We start from the raw sequence: 21,160 nt of genomic DNA on the forward strand, positions 1-21,160 counted from the left end.
GAAGCGTGGTATGCACTCTTAGCTCTTCGTGTTAGATGTCTCTTCCAAAATGGTTGATGATTGGACCAACTGTTCATGGACTTATGTATGACTTATATTAGCAAAGGTCCATCATGGCGGATGATTCTGTTTTTTTTTTTTTAGAGCACATGCCTCCATGTGCCCGGTGGGGCTTAACTTTCTTGTGAAGCCTCTGCACACTATTGCTGGTAATTTGGCATTAGACAACAAATAATGCGACTACTAACAATAATAAACAGCACAAACTCAATAGAGTTCTACCCCTTCAGGGTTTGAACGCTATTAAGTAATCAAAGAATGTTGTCACAGTGTTTGACTCCAGCCAGCCTTACATCACTTCCTGTATTCAGCCGTGGGACCTTCTGCTCTCTTTGTTGACTTCCTATGTGGATCAGCTGATTCAGGTTACTGGGAGTCAGTAGATTACTGGCTCTCTAATCTGACCTGCAGTCAGTCTGAGCTCCACACACTGCTGAGAGGAAACTAACACTGACGGCAGCAACAACACTACACCACACAGGTGAGCGCACATTTGTTTTATTACAACATTCAAATCTACAAGTCTACAACTTACTGGAACACAAAGGTTATTGAACGATTAGGCTGTGCTATACATTGTATTTTATTTCAAAAGACGCGCACACACACACACACACACACACACACACTTTCACATCTTATTCTAGCACATTTAAACAATGTTACAAAGTGGTTCACAAAGGCAAACCGAAAGTCAGCACCACAATTAAAAAATAAATAGAATGAAATACCCCAAATGCAATAACATAAAACACAAACAACAGTGAAACTTTAATCATTTTGAAGTTTTAAAAGCAGCCTCTTTGGGATATTCACTGTTATTTAAGTTCACAATACAGCTTTCTTTTTTGTTTTAGGAAAACATTTAGTTTTGTGGAACATGTTTGGTTTATTGCAGGACTTGCTGTATAAAATGGAGATAGAGGTGAAGAATATCTAGTGTTTGTGTCTTCCATGTGTTGCTTTCCGTTAGTGAAGTTGTGCTTGCCAAACTGGGAGTGGTCACACGCGTTTCATGTTGTTTGTGCAGCTTCTGTTTTGCACGTCAGAGACAACACGATGAGCTTATCTGTCCTCTGTGCTGTGGGACGTCCCGGACCATCTGGCCTGGTGCTGTTGTGGTGTTCAACGATCCAACATGTGATCAGCTTTCTCAGGACACTAAACACCTGATTCACCCTATCACACAGCATACAGTAGCCTTCTGGTTTACACACACACACACACACGTTCCCTGCACACACATCTCAGGATTGTGTAACCCATTGGACCAATATAGAAGGCCAGCGTATGAGCAGACAGGCTTTATGGGAAAGTAAGTCTGATTTAGCTTTCAGCTTTTCTCAGCGTGCACAAAGTCAATAACACCTGGTGTACTGTATGTGATTGGACAGTTCCTGTATCTTCTACTCATGTTGTCAGCTGAGCTCTTCTTCAGTAGTGTGTGGAGGACTAGTGGAAGAGGACAGTTTGAAGCTGCAGATGACATCAGAGAGGGATCATGCTGATTGGTTGTTTCAGTGCCAAACAGCGGAAACCTTCCTGTTGATAGTCACATTTCCATCCTTCCGTCACCATGTTAGCACATAATCACACTAAAAACAGTAGCTTCTCTCTCTAAAACAGTTTACAGTCTGTGATGATCTGATATATAGTAATATTTTCATTATAATATTTATTTATTCCCAGCATCGAGAACACAACATTCAGTCCTCTGCGGTTACAGCGTACAGGACAGAAATGTAATGTGACTCTACTTTTAGGGTGGAATTCTGCTTCTCATGACACACTGGTGGAGTTGGAGTAAAATAACATTAAAAGTGTCGTCTGGATGCCCTGCTTGGTGGCCCAGTGGAGACACTGCTGTAACGGCTTCCCTACCTGTTAGAGAACTTCTTGTGCACCCCCACATGCAGCTGGAGCCCCGCCCCTCAGACAGCTGAGTCTGCCTCGGTCACTGTTGCTACACGCACTCATAAACAGGTCCAGAGGAATGGAGTGACCACTTCCTGTGCATGCTCATTGGCTGATCAGCTGTTTCCTTTTCTTTATATTCTGATTCTTGCTTAAAAAAACACATGTCATAAGTGCATTTGTGATATAAAAAATAAAAATTGATAATGTGATAACCTGCCAACAATGTAATAAAAATGTAAAGCAGATAATACAATAACAATTTGCCCATAGTGTTATAAGTCAAATCATTTTGTGCTGGCTAATGCATTATGATTTTTAATGAAACGTGTAACAATATATATGTTTCATTTCAGAATCAGATTCAGAAAAAGTTTTAATGCCAAAATGAGTACACTTACGTTGAATTTGCCTTGGTTAAAGGTACAAACATAAACGAACATATACATAATACAAATATATACATACAAAATAACAGTTGCCTAAGGAAAAATAGGCTGAATGGGTTGAGTGCAGAATGTCCAAAGAATATAAAGTATATGCAATAGGAAGATGTATAGTCCAGGATAAAGGTTAGTGCAAAGTGTAGTGACTAGGGATGGGAGGGATGGGTGGGATGGGGGGGCAGTGGCCTTGTTGGTGAGGCTGACTGCAGAGGGGAAGAAACTGTATTTATGGCGTGAGGTTTTAATCCTGATGGACCGCAGCCTCCTGCCAGAGGGTGGGGTTCAAACTGTTTGTGTCCGGGGTGAGAGGGATCGGCTACAATCTTTCCTGCCCGTCTCAGGGTCCTGGAGGCGTACAGGTCCTGGAGAGACGGTAGATTGCAGCCAATCACCTTCTCAGCAGAGCGGATGATACGTTGCAGTCTGCCCTTGTCCTTAGCAGTGTTCAGTCCTCTACAGACTAAAACGTGGACCAACAGAAAAAGGATTTGGTTCTTTTGCATTGACATTGTAAGTTATTTTCAAAGATGACTCAGTTGTGGTATTTGGTTAAACTGGCCCACCGAGATAGTGCAAACTAAAGTATAATTGTTCAGATCACATTTAAACACAAAAAGAACGGTTTGTTTGGGCATATATGAACGCAGCCATCACATTCAGATGCTGGGAAAAACAAGCACACAAAGATTACCAAGAAAGGTTGGTCTTGGCTCGCTTGTAATCCAATCCGTTTGCAGCAACCAAGCAACCCAAACAACTGACTCACAACTGTGGTGGTCCATCGTGCTGGGTAACTGTGATGGGTCCATTGTGCTGGGTAACTGTGATGGGTCCATTGTGCTGGGTAACTGTGATGGGTCCATTATGCTGGGTAACTGTGATGGGTCCATTGTGCTGGGTAACTGTGATGGGTCCATTGTGCTGGGTACCTGTAATGGATCCATTGTGCTGGTAGTGAGGAGCAGATGTAACCCTTGACCTGTCGTTGAAAGCATTATAGAGGTGAGTGCCACTGGGCGGCAGTCATCCAGGTGGCTGGTCTGGTTTTTTCTGATACAGGAATGGTGTTGGACATGTTGAAGCCTGTGGGTATGACGGACTGAGCCAGTGCCACTTGTATCATAGTGAATACTAGCGCTGTTTGGTCAGCACACAGTTTGAGGTCCCACCCACTGATACTGTCTGGTCCTGCTACTTTCTCTGTGTTCAAGAATCAAAAGTCAAACGGTGTGTGTGTGTGTGTGTGTGTGTGTGTGTGTGTGTGTGTGTGTGTGTGTGTGTGCATGTGCGTGCATGGGAGCAGGATGGACGGTGTCCCTCTGAAGATGCCACAGAGTGTCTCACAGGAAGTCAAAGAAGACGTGGAAGTTATTGTCCCTGATTATCTGAGCACACTGCAGGATACAGAGGTGAGTGTGGTCTGAATGTGTACAGTAGGTGTGTATGTGTACATACAGTATGTGACACACAGACTCACAGTGTGCTCCTGATGATCTCTCTTACAAACACACACACACTTGCTATTATTATCTGCTTTACAGGCAGAAACAAATAACTTTGCTTTTCAAAATTAATTTGTGTGTGTATGATTGACTGCAAACTTCAGACAGGTGAATTCACTGGACATGACCCCTTAAAGCTTCAGAATTGATCTAATTATTATGTGTAATATGAAAGGATTGCACATAGTGATGAACCCAGAAAACCCTCACAGAGCTTTATAGTTTCAACGCATTGTTCAACTCACAGCTTCTGTTCTGGTTCACTCTCACCGCTCTCATAGCGTTGTTATCAGCAGCAGCAGCTGTTTTCAGGAATAAAGCCTCTGTACTCTCAGCAGCAGACAGCAGACAGACACAGTTAGAGACGAGCTGGGGAACACAAATGAGTATTTAGCAGCTAAAGAGTCCGATGTTTTCTCATGAGTTTGTAGAGACCTGTGGAAACAAGCAGCTGTTTAAGCAACTGTTTGTAACAAGTTCAACATATCAATCTAAAACCGGATGATGTGTCAGTGTTGTGATCACAACTTGTGTCACACAAATGGACAAAGAAATCAGTTGTTGCAGGTTTAAGTTGCAAAATTAGGACTTGTGTCTCAACTGTCATCGATCTGAATGAATCCATGGCCTTGCCTCCAGCATTGGCCAAAGCAGAAACTTTACATGCTTAGCTTCTGGCTCAAAGAATTGTACTTACATATCAGTGTGATGTTTATTGAAGGCTTACATGGCTTCTAGTGTGTCTGTCTGTCAGTCTGTCCATCACTTTGGTCCAGACTGAAACGTCTTAACAGCTGGATGGATTGTGATGCAATATGGTTCAGACATTCATGTTCCCCTCAGGATGAATTTTATTAACTTTGGTGATCCTCTGACTTTCCATCTAGACATCTGTCATCATAAACAGACGTTGACAGAGATACATCACTTCACACCATAGACTGTAAAATAATGGAGGAAGCTTCCAGGTCCGAGAAGTGAAGCCAAAGCTGAAGCTCCTTAAAGCTGCAGTCTTTGTAACTCCAGCAGGGGGCAACTCCTTAAAGCTGCATTCTGTCTAACTTCCAGCTGGGGGAGACTCCACTGGCTCCAAAAAGAAGTCTGTTTCTATAGAAGTCTATGAGAAAATGAATCTACTTTTCACTTGATTTAGTTTCAAATCTTCTTCAACACAGCATGATGTTTATTCAATAAATGATGGTCCCATTTATTTTAAAATAGATGATAAAGCAGGGGCTATGCTTTAGGACCTGTCAATCAGGACAGAGGCTTAGTAATGCTAACAATGCTAACACTATGGACATTAAAATAGACCTCAACTTGTTTTTGGCTGTTGTCCGTGTTTTAATCTTAACCTTTGACCCTCTCAGTGTGTTTTCACTTAAGCAAAGTTCATCGGAACATTTGGTCGCCTAGAAATGTCTTGGCTCAAGGCTGGCTAGCTAGCACTAGGGTTGGCTGGTAACTTAAAGCCATAGTGCATGGTTTCTGTTGATGCCGCACCCCCACCCCTCCTCCACGCAGTTGCCAGTAGTGTTTAATCTGTCAAATAAAGGAGGACGCAGAGGATTAATAAACAGGATGGACTCTTCAGAAGAGATAGCTGAACGCTGCTGTTTCCTCTCTTAGCGGTGACGTAAAAAGCATCACTCAAGCTTCTGCGCGCAAATGTTGCCAGACTACACCATTTAGCAAACATAGCCATACTGAGAAATACAGAGAGAGTTTTGTGGACTTGATTAGTTAATGTGAATTGACTTAATTAGCTTTGTATTAACTTATTTGGATGGACGTCCATTAATATAAAATAGTTTCGCATTATAGCTGTAAGAAAAAGTCTGCAGATTTTCTATTCTGCCGTACATGCAGAAGAATGTCTCCAGTACCCGGAGGTCTGTGTTTACCTGCCAATAAATCTTCGCTGGATAAACGCTTCAGACGGGTTGAAAATCAGCAACTTTCCCTCTTTAGCATTTAGCTTAGCACAGCGCCATGAAACCATTAAAGTGCCCATATTATGAAAAAAAACACTTTTTCTGGGATTTGGGGTGTTATTTTGTGTCTCTGGTGCTTCCACACACATACAAACTTTGAAAAAAAAACATCCATGCTGTTTAGAGTGAGATACAGTTTCTGAATGTGTCCTGCCTTCAGTCTCTGGGTGAGCTGTTCAAAATCGGCACGGCTTGTGACGTCACAAGCCGAAACGAGCAGGCTAACCGCAACCATTAGCTCGTAGTGCTAACGCTAGCATGCTAACGCTAGCATTCTACCTCGTTCTCAATAGCAAAGCACTGCTACAACACACACAAGTTCACCATAATCTACAAAAGAACTACTTACATGTGCGCCCTCATTTAGAAGTCTCCCAGCTAATCCTGCCTTGTAACTGACCGAAGTTGTAGAAACAGCCTCTTTTACTGTCTATGAAGCTAGCTAGCTGACATGATCTACATCTGAGCTACTGGGCATGTGCAAGTGCAATCAAAGATAGTACAGAAGAAGAAGAAGAAAAGAGGTCTCACTCTGTAGCTAAAACAGAGACCAGCTGAAAAGAGGATCTGCAGCAGTAAGAGAGAGCACTGCAGTACAACAAAAATATGGTGTTTTTTGAAAATTAAACCATGTAAACCTATTCCGGTACAACCTTAAAATACAATTATGAACCTGAAAATGAGCATAATATGGCTGCTTTAACAACACTGGCTTGGCTGCATCATGCTCCCCAGCTCCACCCTCTCGTCAAAACTCATCACATCTGGTTGGAAAAAACCAAGATGGCAACCCCCTATCGCCAAATTCGAGGCTTCAAAACGGCAGTCCACAAGGCAATGGGTGACATCACCGATGCTACATACATAATTTTTACAGTCTATGCTTCAGAGCAGAACTCGACCAACAGACTTAGTGAGATTCCTGGAGTGGAGCCATTAAAGCAGCCATATTCTGCTCATTTTCAGGTTCATAATTGTATTTTAAGGTTGTACCAGAATAGGTTTACATGGTTTAATTTTCAAAAAACACCATATTGTTGTTGTACTGCACCGCTCTCTCTCACTGCTGCAGCTCCTCTTTTCAGCTGGTCTCTGTTTTAGCTACAGAGTGAGACCTCTTTTCTTCTTCTTCTTCTGTACTATCTTTGATTGCACTGCACATGCCCAGTAGCTCAGATGTAGATCATGTCAGCTAGCTAGCTCCATAGACAGTAAAAGAAAGGCTGTTTCTACAACTTCGGTCAGTTACAAGGCAGGATTAGCTGGGAGACTTCTAAATGAGAGCGCACATGGAAGTAGTTATTTTGTAGATTATGGTGAACTTGTGTGTGTTGTAGCAGTGCTTTGCTACTGAGAACGAGGTAGCATGCTAGCGTTAGCATGCTAGCGTTAGCATTAGCGTTAGCATGCTAACGCTACGAGCTAATGGTTGCGGTCAGCCTGCTTGTTTCGGCTTGTGACGTCACAAGCCGTGCCGATTTTGAACAGCTCACCCAGAGACTGAAGGCAGGACACATTCAGAAACCGTATCTCACTCTAAACAGCATGGGTGGATTTTTTTCAAAGTTTGTATGTGTGTGGAAGCACCAGAGACACAACATAACACCCCAAATCCCAGAAAAAGTGATTTTTTCATAATATGGGCACTTTAAGGCTAATGTTGCAAAGCATGTTGAAATATTGATATTTGACGAGAGAAAAGAGAAAGCTACAAGGTAGTAGGCTGTGCAGAACAGTTTGTGTCACTAACATGTTGTTTGTCCATGTGACAGTACAAGTTCCATCTGGAGAACTGGGTACTAACTGGGCTACAGAGCGGCTTCAGCAGCCAGCTTCGGCCGCAGCTCTCCTCATCAGGACTGCAGCCATCTTGTCCGCCATACTGGATGATGTTCAGCAGCCCGCAGCAGAGCCGCCTGGCCAGCCGCCACTGCTCCGACTACTGGGAGCCCAATCCTCGCCAGCGCTCCCACAGCCTCAACCCCGCCGTCCTGCGCACTACGCTGGCCATCTCAGACTCGGAGGATGATGGAGAGAGCGCTGCAGAGAAAGCCAAGATCCGTTTGTCAGTGAAAGGCAGCTCTGGTGGGGAGCGTCCTGCTGCTTTATGTCAGCGTGCTCAGAGGAGAGCACAGAGAGCCTTTGTCCCAGACCTCCTGCACCCCCCGGCCTGCCTCAGCAGCCTGCCACACCAGCGCAGGAAGAACCTACGACAGTGCTCCCTGTCAGGGCTGGACACGTCCCGACAACCTGATCCCAACACATACAGCCAATCCAAGAGCCTGTCCTCACACAGGACCCCCACTACCAGAGCCAATACCATCGACGGGCTGCCCAGCACCTACAGCCACACCATAGCACGCACGGTAAGCTATCTGGCGGAGTCAAGTTAGTGATAGACAGATGGTTTGTCCAATCAGCTAACCAGTAGTTCCCAGATGGATATGCCGAGCAAATGCGAAGCAATCCATCTGGCGGAGTCAGGTTAGCTGCTGTCAGCATTACAGGAACAATCTGAGACATGTACCACACCGGCCGTTTTTGAAACTGCATACTATACTAGCAGTGTGTACTGATTTGGCCAAAATCTAGCATGCAGTATTGTATGTAAACAAAAGCTAAATCTGCAGTATGCCAAAAATTCCCGGATGTCGGACTGATTCGGAGAAAATCTCCAGTATGCCTCGGACCAGTCTATCTTGCCTACATTATCCCACAATGCAAAGCGCTGCAACAATCGCAACAACTGCGGCTTGCTGATATGGCCAACAACTGGAAAGTTTTTACAATTTTCATCTGCTATTTCATCACTAAATTCACTTTTTTATGCAAGAAATCAATTGTGTAGAGCTCGAAGGTGGGCAGTTTTCGAAAATTGATGGCTATTGCAAATTTGCTCCGATGTTTTAGGAGTTGAGAAGTTCCACAGTCTGACGTGACAGCCAGCTAGTGCCTGCTGGGGTCGCTGGCTGGCCGCCCGGCCTGTCCACCCTCACAGACCCCGCTGTCAGCTGGAGCTCTCTCAAGAGACTCACGGACAAGAGGCGTTTATTACCCAGATCATTTGTTTAAATAACACAACACAAATATTGATTATAAGATTAACGTGAACCTGTGGTTATCTGCCTTTTCTGACTTAAAAAGCTCCACAAGCAATTGCGGGTGTAACTGTATACTGCATCCTGCTTACAGTGTTCGTCTGTAGTATATAGTAGGCGATTTCGAAAACGGCCACAGTGGTGCTCACCACCTGTTTCTTCTCTGTTTCCTTACAGCCTCTGGGCCCAGACTGTTGCCCTGCAGGCCTCCGCCCCCTGGATCTCAGCTCCCATGGTTCCGACTCATCAGCAGAGCTGCTGTCAGCTCTGAGCCCCGAGGAGAGAGAGCTGTTGGGGGCCATCACTGCCCGGGGTTACCCCCTCCGTACTGCCATCATCGCCCTGCAGAGGGCAGGCCAGAGCCAGGACCAGGTCAGTCACTGACACATACAGTACAGACTAGCAGAGCCAGGACCAGGTTAGTCATTGATACATACAGTACAAGCCAGCAGAGTCCGGACCAGGTCAGTCACAGACACAGAATGCAGCATATATATAATATATATAATATATAATATATTATATATATATATATATATATACACATTAGGGCTGGTCCGAATAACATTTTTTGAGCTTCGAAGCTTTGGTAGTAATGAGCATCGAATATTCGAAGCTTCGGAATTGTAGTAACTGCTGTGAAGTTTTTGGTGTGGTTGAGGATGTTGATGGCTGCGAAGGCGATACCTGGGGATGTACCTATATAGACAAATTATTATTAGGCTGGGCTACAGTAGGCTACATTTTTACTGTTCGTCATTAACTGCCATAGCCTATTCACAAGTCACGTTATTTTCCATGAAAATTAAGTGCACATTTTTATCACGTGTAAATGGCGGATAAAAGCAGCTCGTTCTAATTACAGAACTCAGGTGATTTCTCAAGCTTGATGTGCTGTTGTGGTAGGCCAGTTTCAAATTGCATATTTGACACTCTGCCTTTGTCTTGTCCTCACTTAATGTAAAGTTCTCCCACACAGATGAAGTCTTCAGCATTTTTGTCTTCTTTTCGCTGAATCGTGACGGTAATGACGTTCATCTCATGGGCGTTTTAACTGGGGCATGTGACGTGATGTCCCAGTAAAATCTCAAAGTCTCCTATATTTCGCAGTAGATTAATTTAGAGTGATAATAACGGGTAAAAAGGATAATACATTTTGTTTCTATTATTTTATTTTCCACAATGTCTAAGCAACGCAGCTTAACCCAAAATACAAGCTCAGGCATGCACTTCTGTCCATGCAAACTGCGCTGTTCTGCGCTCTAGCCAGAGAATACTCCCGTTGCAGGAACACTTTAGTAGTCCAAGAAGAAGCAAATATATTTATTAAGTATAACGAGGTTGGGTTGTCCATCCTATTAAAATGGCTAGGCTATATAAGAAAATTGTAAAAGAGAGTATTATATTTCAAACATATTCAAGCGCGAATGAGAACCGTTTGGAGAGGGATGCCAGGTTGTGCAAAAAAACCAAAAAAAAAACCGAATATTCGAATGTCAAATTTTCAAATCGAATACCAACCCACCGAACGAATATTCGAATATTCGAATATTCGGGTCCAGCCCTAATATACATACATACATACATACATACATACATACATATATATATATATATATATATATATATATATATATATATATATATATATATATACATATATACATGTGCATTTAAAAAAAAAAGACAGCACTGGAAGGAGAAAGGAGGAAAATAGCCACGGTAGCGTTTCTTCACAGACTTTACACGCCATCAAAATGAGACCAAAGTCCATATGTTGTCGTTTTAATTCTCTTTTTAACTTCCTTGGCGACTCTGTTACATGTCCTAGATAGGTGCTCCATTTCTAGCTACAAATATCCCTAATGTAGTGACTACTGAGGAAACAAATGATCATTTTATCGAACAGAATCCCGAATTCAGAATGTTTCTGAAAACAGTGGTGGAAAAAGATCATATATTGTTCATATGTGTAAAAACAAAATATCTACTGACTGCGATGACATCTTTAACCTATGATTTCAAACCGGTAAATTCCCAAACAAAATGAAAACAGCAAAATGCATACCCTTTCACAAATTGCAGGCCTGTTTCTCTGCTCCCACAACTTTTCAAAATTCTAGAAAAAATATTCAATGAAAGGTTAGAAAAATTCATAGACAAACACAAATTACTCAAAGATAGTCAATATGGATTCAGAACAAACCGCTCATCATCTATGGCATTAACTGAATTAATAGAAGAAATCACAAATTCCATTGACCAGAAAAATCATGCAGTTTGGGTATTCATTGATCTAAAAGCATTTGATACAATAAATCATGACGTATTAATCAATACACTTGAAAGGTATGGGATCAGGGGAATAGTGTTGAATTGGGTAAGGAGCTATATAATAAACAGGCAACAATTTGTGAAGATTGGAGAATATAAATCTGAATGTTTGGACATTTCTTGTGGTAAGGTTATTCATAATGTACATTAATGATATATGTACAGTTTCAGAAGCATTCAAATGTGTCATATTTGCAGATAAGACAAATATTTTTAGTTGTGGGGACAATTTACAGAAACCTTTGGACTTGATTACTTTAGAACTTATCAAAATAAAAAAAGAAATGCTTTGACAAAAACAAGTTATCATTAAATCTGTGCAAAACACCAATCATGTTGTTTGGAAAATATAAACCTAACGCTTAAAAACAGCTACAGATTGATGGAACTATAATTTTTAGGTGTGAGAATAGATGACAGAATTAGCTAGAAACCTCACATGAGACACATACAGTCCAAACTATCAAGAAGCATTACAGTTCTGGCTAAAGCAAAACATGCACTGGATCATAAATCACTCCACATCCTATACTGTTCTTTAATATTGCCATATTTAAATTACTATGTAGAGATTAGGGGAAACATACTAGTAGTACACTACAACCACTATTTATACTTCAGAAAAGAGCCATAAGAATAGTGCACAGTGTCAGATTTCGTGATCATACTAACATACTAAAGTCAAAAATGCTAAAATAATTCGATCTGGTCAAATTTCAAACAGTTTAGGTAATGTATAAAGCTAGATATAATCTACTGTACTACCAGAAAATATTCTGAATTTTTTCTATGAAAGAGAGGGAGGCTATAATTTTAGGGGGAAATTAAATCTAAAAACAAACTATATATCGACAACTATAAAAACATGTTCTTCAATCTATCTCAATTTGTGGAGCGAAATTGTCGAACAGTCTGCATGTGAAACTAAAGCAATGTCCAAACATTATCCAGTTTAGGCAAAATTATAAAGATATGATCCTATGATCCACTAAATGCAGGGACGAAGAATCTTTGATCACTAGATGTATGTAGGTATGTGTATATGTATATGCACGTGTACATGTTTATTCATTGCTCTGTCTTCAAGACAATTAAGATTCTATGTATATAGCTGTCTAATTATGTAGTGTATTTAACTGTAATTAGGTTACTATGGGTGTGATAAGTGCCATGTATGTCAAACTATAATTATATTAAGTTTTGGTAAATAATGATTTAATTATGAAAGGGTAGGATTAAATAAGTTATACTTCTTCCTACTCCCTTTCTCACATGTTAATCAAGGAAATGCTCTGTTTTGTTCAATGTTCTATTTTGTTGGATATGTTTTCAACTACTGCTGTTGCAACAGCACTGACACTGCATATTAAAGGTGACAAAGCAGCACTGCCAACAAGTTAGGCTATTAATAACTTACATATATTGTCCACTCTCTTTTCTCTCTCTCTCTCTCTCTCTCTCTCTCACACACACACACACACACACATATGAAGCTCAGTTTAAGTTCATTCAGGAAGACTTCTATGCTTCACATTTCTTTCTATCCCAACCTCATCAGCTGCATTGTGATCAGCTGATTGTGGGCGTGCACTCTTTCAGTTAAACCAACCAGATTTTGCCAAAATCTCTGTGAGCAAACGTGTTGCTTTCAAACCTTAAATCTGTTCCAACTAGCCAACTGGAGGTGGAAATGAAACTAAACGACAGTATACTAAGCCACTTTAAGCCAGTGTAAAAATAGACAGTTTCCACAGCCTGCTCTGTGTTTTCCCATAACCCTGCCTCACCTCTGCTTAGAGTAAATCCCAAAGCCACATGGCAGGGTTGATGGGTAAGAGGAGATTCTGATACATTTTAACCCCTTAAATACGTTCCACTTAACTTAAGTAGTTTTCTTCCACACCAGGGGCGATCTAGGATCAGACCTTTAGGGAGGCTCAGCCCCTAATGAGAATGTGACACAGATACAGTGCCTGTCAATAGTGTTAAACCTTTCCTTGACTGGGTTACAGGTGCATAGCATCGGCGACAGACACACAGGATATTAAACCTGTTTCAAGCCCCTTTGAACATGTAACTGTTTGTCCTCTGTCACTAACAGACAAGTTTGCAAACTCTAACTTAAAGCACTAAAATTGCTTTAAAAAAATCAGATTTTGCTGCACCATGCACTCATCAGACCCAGGGACAGCAGTAGTGTGGCTGTGTTGTTCCATGCAGCAGTCTGTCTGAGGTTAGCATCATACAGCTGCGTTCAGCTTCACAGGGCTTTGTGACAAAGGTGAACTGGTTTGTTATTGCAGAAACGTATAGACATGATGAAGATATTCATTCTCCACAGACTTGAACTTTTATAGTAAGCCCACGATGTGACAGATTTAACATGTAGGTTGAGTAGTTTCATTTCATGCAACATTCTATTTGTACTCTGCTACATTTCAGAAGGAAACTACATGTATGTGACTGCTGCAGTTATTAGGGACTTTACAAAAAAGATGGCTTTGCCTAAAATATATCAACCAGCTTATAAAATATGATACTTTCCTATAAATTAAGCTACATAACAGTATATATATAATTAGAGCTAAAAATCTTAAATTTTTTGAACAACTTGATCAGTTGATTGATATGAAATGAATAGATAAGTCCTTTTTCATGTGAAAACATTTCATGGTTTGAGCTTCTTCAAATGTGAGCTTTTCCTTGTCATTATTTTTAAATTTAATTTATTTGTGATAATTTGAAGGTTTGGAAAAAATCTAACTTAGAAAAATAGTGTTAACTATTAGTGTGTCAGCACTGATGTACCTGTTGGGACACCGATGTTGTCTGTACCGTTACCTGTTGGGACACCGATGTTGTCTGTACCGTTACCTGTCGGGACACAGATGTTGTCCGTACCGTTACCTGTCGGGACGCAGATGTTGTCCGTACCGTTACCTGTCGGGACGCAGATGTTGTCCGTACCGTTACCTGTCGGGACACAGATGTTGTCCGTACCGTTACCTGTCGGGACACAGATGTTGTCCGTACCGTTACCTGTCGGGACACAGATGTTGTCCGTACCGTTACCTGTCGGGACACAGATGTTGTCTGTACCGTCTCTGGTTCTGGCTCTGACCACAGGAACAGTGACAGGGCAGCGTAATAACTCCTGAAATTAATGGGAGTATGTCCATCTCGCAAATGTATCCGCAGTCATCTCAACCATCAAATTCCAGCAACAGGAAATAACATTCAGACTTTTTTCTGTGCCGAAATGTTTCGCAGTGTTGGTGAATTCTTAAAAAAACAAAACAGCTCATATTCAAACCCTGCAATGTTTTTGGAAGGCTGTAAATTAGAATAAAAAAAAACTTTTTATCACTTCCTACCCAGACCAAGGTCAATGACTGTCTATTGTCTGACCATAAAAAGATTAGTTCAGCCTTCAATAAACATTTTGTAGACACCTTTTTGAGAATGGGGAACTAGATCCACCTCCAACTAATGACAGTGTATTTACTGCTCCTCACAGGCATATATTTACCCTTGATCCTGTCTCTGCAAGTGTAGTTACAGATGCTCTCCTTACCATCGATCCCAGGAAATGTACTGGAGAGGACAATTTGGACCCCTTTTTTCTGCAAGAGCCAACCTGAACCGTGCCATCAGGGTTGCAAAACGTGCCCATAGCCAGAAAATCTGGGATTTCTTCCAAGACCACACGAACACCAGGCGCATGTGACGGTTTGAGGCAATTAACAACACTCCTGCGAGAAAAACTGTTCCTCATCCAAATGAGCAGGCACTCAGTCTTGACACATCTGACGTCCGGATGGCCCTGAAGAAAGTGCTTGGAAGGCAGCAGGCCCTGATAACATCCCAGGATGGGTGCTTAAAAAATGCGCTGACCAGCTAGCTCCTGTCCTGACAGACTTCTTCAACACCTCGCTGAACCAAGCTGTTGTCCCATCATGTTTCATGACTGTTATTATAATACCAGTGCCGAAAAAACCCACAATTACATGCCTCAATGATTACCGTCCTGTAGCACTCACTCAAATAATGATGAAGGGCTTCGAGAGGCTGGTAAAGGACCACATCATCTCAAAACTCCCCCACACATTTGACCCTTCCCAGTTTGCTTATCGCCCCAACCGCTCCACAGAGGCACCATCTCCTCTGTACTCCACCTGAGCCTGGCACATCTGGAGGAGAAGAACACACATGTGCTTTTTTGTGGACTTTAGCTTGGCGTTCAACACAATCATCCCCCAGCATCTGGTAAGCAAACTGGGAACCCCCTGTGTAACTGGCTACTGGACTTTCTAACAAACAGACCTCAGTCTGTGAGGGCTGGTAATAACATCTCCAGCGTCATCACCGGCTCCCCTCAGAGCTGCGTCCTGAGTCCATTACTGTTTACCATGATGACCCACGACTGCCGTGCTAGGTTCAGTACAAACCACATTGTAAAATATGCGGACGACACGACAGTGGTGGGCCTCATCCAGGACAACAATGAACAGGCCTACACAGAAGAGCTGAGACAGCCTGTGGACTGGTGCATGAGAAACAACCTGCTACTGAATGTGGATCAAACAAAGGAGATCATCGTTGTCTTCAGGAGAAACCAGTACAGTCACACACCACTTCTAGTCAACAACAACACCGCCGTGGTGGAATTAGCCAGCAGCACCAAGCTCCTCGGGGTGCAGATAACAGACAGTCTGTCATGGTCCATCAACACCACCTCTCATGTCAGGGTTTCCCGCAGCACTTTGCAGCTTGGGCGGCCGCCTAAGCTGGGGAACCCCACCGCCTTAACTAGGTCGTCAAAAAAAATAAAATAAAAAATCCGCTGCACAAAAGGCCGTCAAGTGCATCTCGGACAATAGCGCGGACGCTCTAAACACCGCGAGCAGGCACGCGCGCCACACGGCCGAAATGAGAGAAAGAAAAAGAGACGTGGTCCGTCGCTGTCTGGAGGATAACTAGCCAGTTGATATCGCGCGTGTGTCTGTTAGAACAATCGCCATTTTACTGTCGCGTGTGCGTCGGAGTTTGTCAACAAATGTGCGGCAGCTGGGGCATGCCCGGGCAGAGACGGGGTGAGTGGACTTACCGGAGTGTTGGCATACGGTGGGCAGAGAACATTTATATGTTTTCTGTCCTGTTCTTCACATCAGTGAGGCTTTCTACTCTTGTTTCAACGAAGTGAATACATGACGAAGTGACTGGAACTATCATCACCTCTCGCGCCGCGTGGATTCTCAACGTCCCGGCTATTGCCCGGTCTTTGAGACACAGCTGTTGTCCGTTTTTTTTAATCACTACACACGGTTCACAACACACGGTCAGTTAGCGTAGTTACACACAGTGAAATTACGTGTCCTGTTTTTATTTCACGCATACTATCTGCTGGAGTGTGTGAAGCTATGGGCTGAGCTCTGTTATCTCAGCGCAGTTTATTTTGGAGAAGAGTTGTCAGGCAAAGTGGAAGAGTGTGTGTCACGGAGGATAATGGGAGCAATGCCAGTAAAATTGTTATAGCACTTTTTTTGAAAATAGTTTAATGAGCTTAAAATTGCACATTGCAACTGTTATTTTGAAAAGCTGGTTATTTATTTATTATTATTTAAATGTAATATTTGGTGTAGTGTGTAGTACAGAGTCTGCACTACAGAGATGTAGGCCCGCCTTGATAAACCGGCATAGGGGCATAGTTGGCTCGTTACGCCACTGCATATAAGAGATGAGATGACTGACAAAATCAGAAGTAGCCTACAAGCACCACAACAACAAAAACACTGGTGAATGCACACCATAACACATGAGTTGTTGCAAAAAAGTTGCAATTTTTTTTGTATAGTTCTTAAAAATAAAAAAAATAAATAAAAAGGAAACTTGTTTTGGGGAGAATAATAATTATTAATTTTTACTCTGGGCTGAGATTTCCTAGTAACCTTACCAAAAAGGCTCAGGATGCTGCAAATGTTGATATAATATGAAAACGGCTGGTGGATTTAAGACAAAAAATAATAATTTATTGAATGAATCAAATATGAACATATCTGTTATTGTCAGTGGCTTGTTGATCTTTACATTGTTAGTTAATTTCCTATCCTGGCCTGGGACACACATTCATACGGTTTAATAAAGTACTTATTGGACTTTAACTTATCATTGCACTTACGAGCATAATAATAGCAAATAACGAGCGTAGCTGTCCTCACTTTAGGTCATCCTGTACATCTCATCTGCGTTTTTTCCTGCATCCACCGTGTGTGATTGTGTGTGTTTGTGTGTGTGCGCGTCAGTCACGGGGGAACGGAGCAACAGCCCCGCCCGCTGCAGAGAGCCGACAGGATTGAAAAATTAAAATGTATACAGGTAGGCAAGACGGTCTGAAATGCTTTACACTTTCACTTTGTTTTGTTTTGTTGGTAAATGTGAGATGTTCGAGTCACACACATCTCATCTTCATATCAGAAACTAGGAAATGAATTTGACCCGTTCTCACTCACGCTTGGTCAGTGGCTGCACGTGGGATGCTGGGATTGTGTGAGTAATGAAAATGCGATAGGGGGCCCTATCGCATTCTGCTGTCAATCAATGTCTTCCACTGATGCGGGCACCTGATTGGACCGGGCCCAGCAACCGTGCTTACCGATAGTTACGCGTCTGAATCACTCAATTCTCATTGGCTACCCGCCAACGTGGCAGGTAGATTGACAGTGTTACCCGCCAATTGCAAAATTCACCCGCATTTGGCGGGTGGTCGGGTGTTAATTCCATGCCCTGGAGAGCATACTACAGGTATGCTCATACATACCTACAGGTACAGTTCAGCTGTATCTTTGTCTGGTTTGGGGACTGCAGAGCCTCAGACTGGAAGACTGTAGGGAGAGTAGTGAGGACAGATCATTGGGTCGTCACTGCCTTCCATCCAGGATCTTGCACCCAAACACTGTCTGACCCGGGCCCAAAACATCACAGACAAAACAGACCTCACCCATCCTCATAAGGACTGTTTTCTCTGCTGCCCTCTGGCAAGAGGTTTGGCAGCATACAGTGCAGATTCTGCAAGAGCTTCTTCCCACAAGCCATCAGACTCCTGAACTCAAAATTACCCCCCTTAATAACCCCCTGCAGTGGGCCTCATGTGGACTATGACACTGCATTAACAGTCTTTATTTATAAACATGCAATAACAGTATCTATTATTTTAAATGTGCAATAACTGTTTTTATCTGCTGCAATATTAATAATTTTTTAGTGTCATATTTTAGTAGTAAAACTAACACTCTGGGCATTTGTATTGTATTATTTTATATTATATTTTATTATTTTACATATATATATATATATATATATATATATATATATATATATATATGTATAATAATAATATATTTTATATTCATTTCATTTTTTTTTTACTTTTTTTAGTTTAAGCAGTATTTATGAGCAAGTGGAACGAAATTTTGTTCATATGTGCACTCTGTATGTACAGTTGAATGACAATAAGGCTATCTATCTATTTAATGGTGATGTGATTTATAGACATGCATCATCTTCAACTATTAAATCTCTGGACTCACTATCTGTCTATCACTCTGAGATTCATAACCCGTCATGTCTAGTACACATCATTCTTTGTGTGGCTTCTTTTCTGTGTATTTGTTTTCTTTTTTGTCTTCATAATTGACTCGATGTGAGGGCCGCCCCTTGATGATCTCTTGAGTATGAATGAATGCTACAACAGTGAACTCATGTTTTTATGTTAATGCATGAGTGATAATCAGATAATATAATAGTATGACAATCACAGGGGACATTTTTCTGCATGAGAACTTTTAAATATTTGATAAATTTAATACCACCATAGTAGGACTGATAATGAACAATAATGAGTCAGCCTACATTGAGGAGATTCAGCATTTTATAAAATGGTGTTCTCACAATAACCTGGACTTATACACCACAAAAACTAAGGAGGTAATTGTGGATTTCAGAAGATGCAAGCGCACCGAGCACTCTGCCCTCTACGTTCACGAGGAGAAGGTAAAGAGAGTGGAAAGCTTCCAGTTCCTCGGTGTGCACCTCTCGGCTGACTCGGCTGACTCACCTGGACCACACACATCTCCCATCAGGTGGGGGAGGCCCAACAGAGGCTTTACTTCCTCAGAAAGCTGAGGCACTCTCACCTCCCTCGACACCTGCTGACCAACTTCTATCGGTCACCAATAGAGAGCCTCCTAACCTACTGCTGCACAGTGTGGTTCTCCAGCTGCACAGAGGAGAACAGGAAGGACCTGCAGCGGGTGGTGAAGGCAGCAGAGCGCGTCATCGGGACAACACTACCCACCCTCAGAGACATATACACTGGCCGACTCCAAAAGAAAGCCAGCTGTATCATAAAGGACTCCACTCACCCTGGGCATCACATGTTCTCCCCTCTGCCCTCTGGAAAAAAGATACAGGACAATCAGATCCAGAACCAACAGACTAAAACAGCTTTTTCCCCCAGGCAGTCAAAAGCACAAACCCTTCTCTCCACCTCCTTCTTCTATAAAGACTTGTGTGCAATAAACTCCAAAACTGGAAGTGCAATAATGTTATGTATATACTGTATGTGCCACCTCATCGTGTTTATTTATCTTGATTGTAATATTTTACTATTTACATTTTGTATTTTGTTGTTATTTTATATTTTACTATTTAAATGTTTTATTTCTGTTTGTCTGTGATTTAATATTGTCATATTGAGAGCTGCAAAACTGTGTTTCGTTGTTGAAAACAATGACAATAAAGATCTATTTTATTCTATTCTATTCTAAACTGAGGGGACATTTTCCTGATTATACCATATAATCCATTGCGGGAAATTTCCTTTTTTACTTTAATGACAACATTGATTTGAACACTCTTTTCCTTTTGGATTCTGAACCTATTTGACCCACATGGTGTTGCTGTGTCCTACATGAATGGATGTTTCTGTGTGTGTTTGCAGGTCTTGAGCTACCTGGTGGCATGTGACCATCTGTGTCAGCTGGGTTATGACATGGCTCTGGTAGAAGAGGCTCTGGAGATGTTTCAAAACTGTGAAACAAAGGTAAGACATGCACAAGTCTTTCTTCTTCATAGAGACAACGATACTTTACACTTTTCCTTTGATACAGTCACTTTTATTGATACTATTGTATTAAAAAAACCCAATGGTGTGTTTCTCTTGAGGCAAAGGAGTTCCTTCATCTGCTGAGTCAGTTCAATGAGATGGGCTTCCAGCAGAACGCCATCAAAGAAGTGCTGCTGGTGCATGAAAACCACAGAGAGCGTGCGCTGGAGGAGCTGATGATGCGTGTGGCGTGATATATCAGCACACACACGCACGCACACACACAGAGCTAACGTGTTATTTACTATAGGAGAATATGAACAGCCCGTTGTTAAGACACAGAGAGAGAGTAAACACATTAATATTATTAGAGCTGGAGATGGACGTGGCCTTCACTCAGGGAAAGTATTTTGTTGATATATTACATTATATGGATGATGATGATGATATGCCATAGTGCACAGTTTGGTTCCTGTTTGTCAACAATGTGTGAACGTGGCTGAACTTGTGTGATCTGTGTATCTGAGTAGTTGTAATTGTGACAGATTTATTAAACAAGTGTCATGAAAATCCACCACGGCAGTGTTTTTCTTTAATTATCATTCCTGTGACAGCTTGAATGCTATTTGCAGCTTTCTGTTTTGTCCTCCTCTGTGTTCTGGCCTTATATAACTCCTCCCCTGGGATGAACCCGTCTGGGAAACCTATC

General features: G+C 41.9%; 1 protein-coding gene and 1 long non-coding RNA gene across 2 annotated transcripts; one reads left to right on the forward strand and one right to left on the reverse strand.

Annotated features, from left to right (window-relative positions):
- Nucleotides 1-352: 352 nt before the first annotated feature.
- Nucleotides 353-21,025, forward strand: ubap1lb (ubiquitin associated protein 1-like b). The gene is made up of 6 exons (XM_031286891.2): nucleotides 353-541; nucleotides 3,724-3,829; nucleotides 7,689-8,282; nucleotides 9,192-9,386; nucleotides 20,347-20,448; nucleotides 20,571-21,025. The coding sequence occupies exons 2-6, from the start codon at nucleotides 3,725-3,727 to the stop codon at nucleotides 20,703-20,705; spliced, it is 1,131 nt and encodes a 376-aa protein (XP_031142751.1). The 5' UTR covers nucleotides 353-541; nucleotide 3,724; the 3' UTR covers nucleotides 20,706-21,025.
- Nucleotides 543-2,133, reverse strand: LOC116041391. The gene is made up of 2 exons (XR_004896799.1): nucleotides 1,942-2,133; nucleotides 543-1,602 (listed from the first exon to the last, which is right to left on the reverse strand). It is a non-coding gene; the product is annotated as an uncharacterized LOC116041391 (long non-coding RNA).
- Nucleotides 21,026-21,160: the final 135 nt, after the last annotated feature.

Source organism: Sander lucioperca, chromosome 3, assembly GCF_008315115.2.
Source record: "Sander lucioperca isolate FBNREF2018 chromosome 3, SLUC_FBN_1.2, whole genome shotgun sequence".
Lineage (NCBI taxonomy): Eukaryota > Metazoa > Chordata > Actinopteri > Perciformes > Percidae > Sander > Sander lucioperca.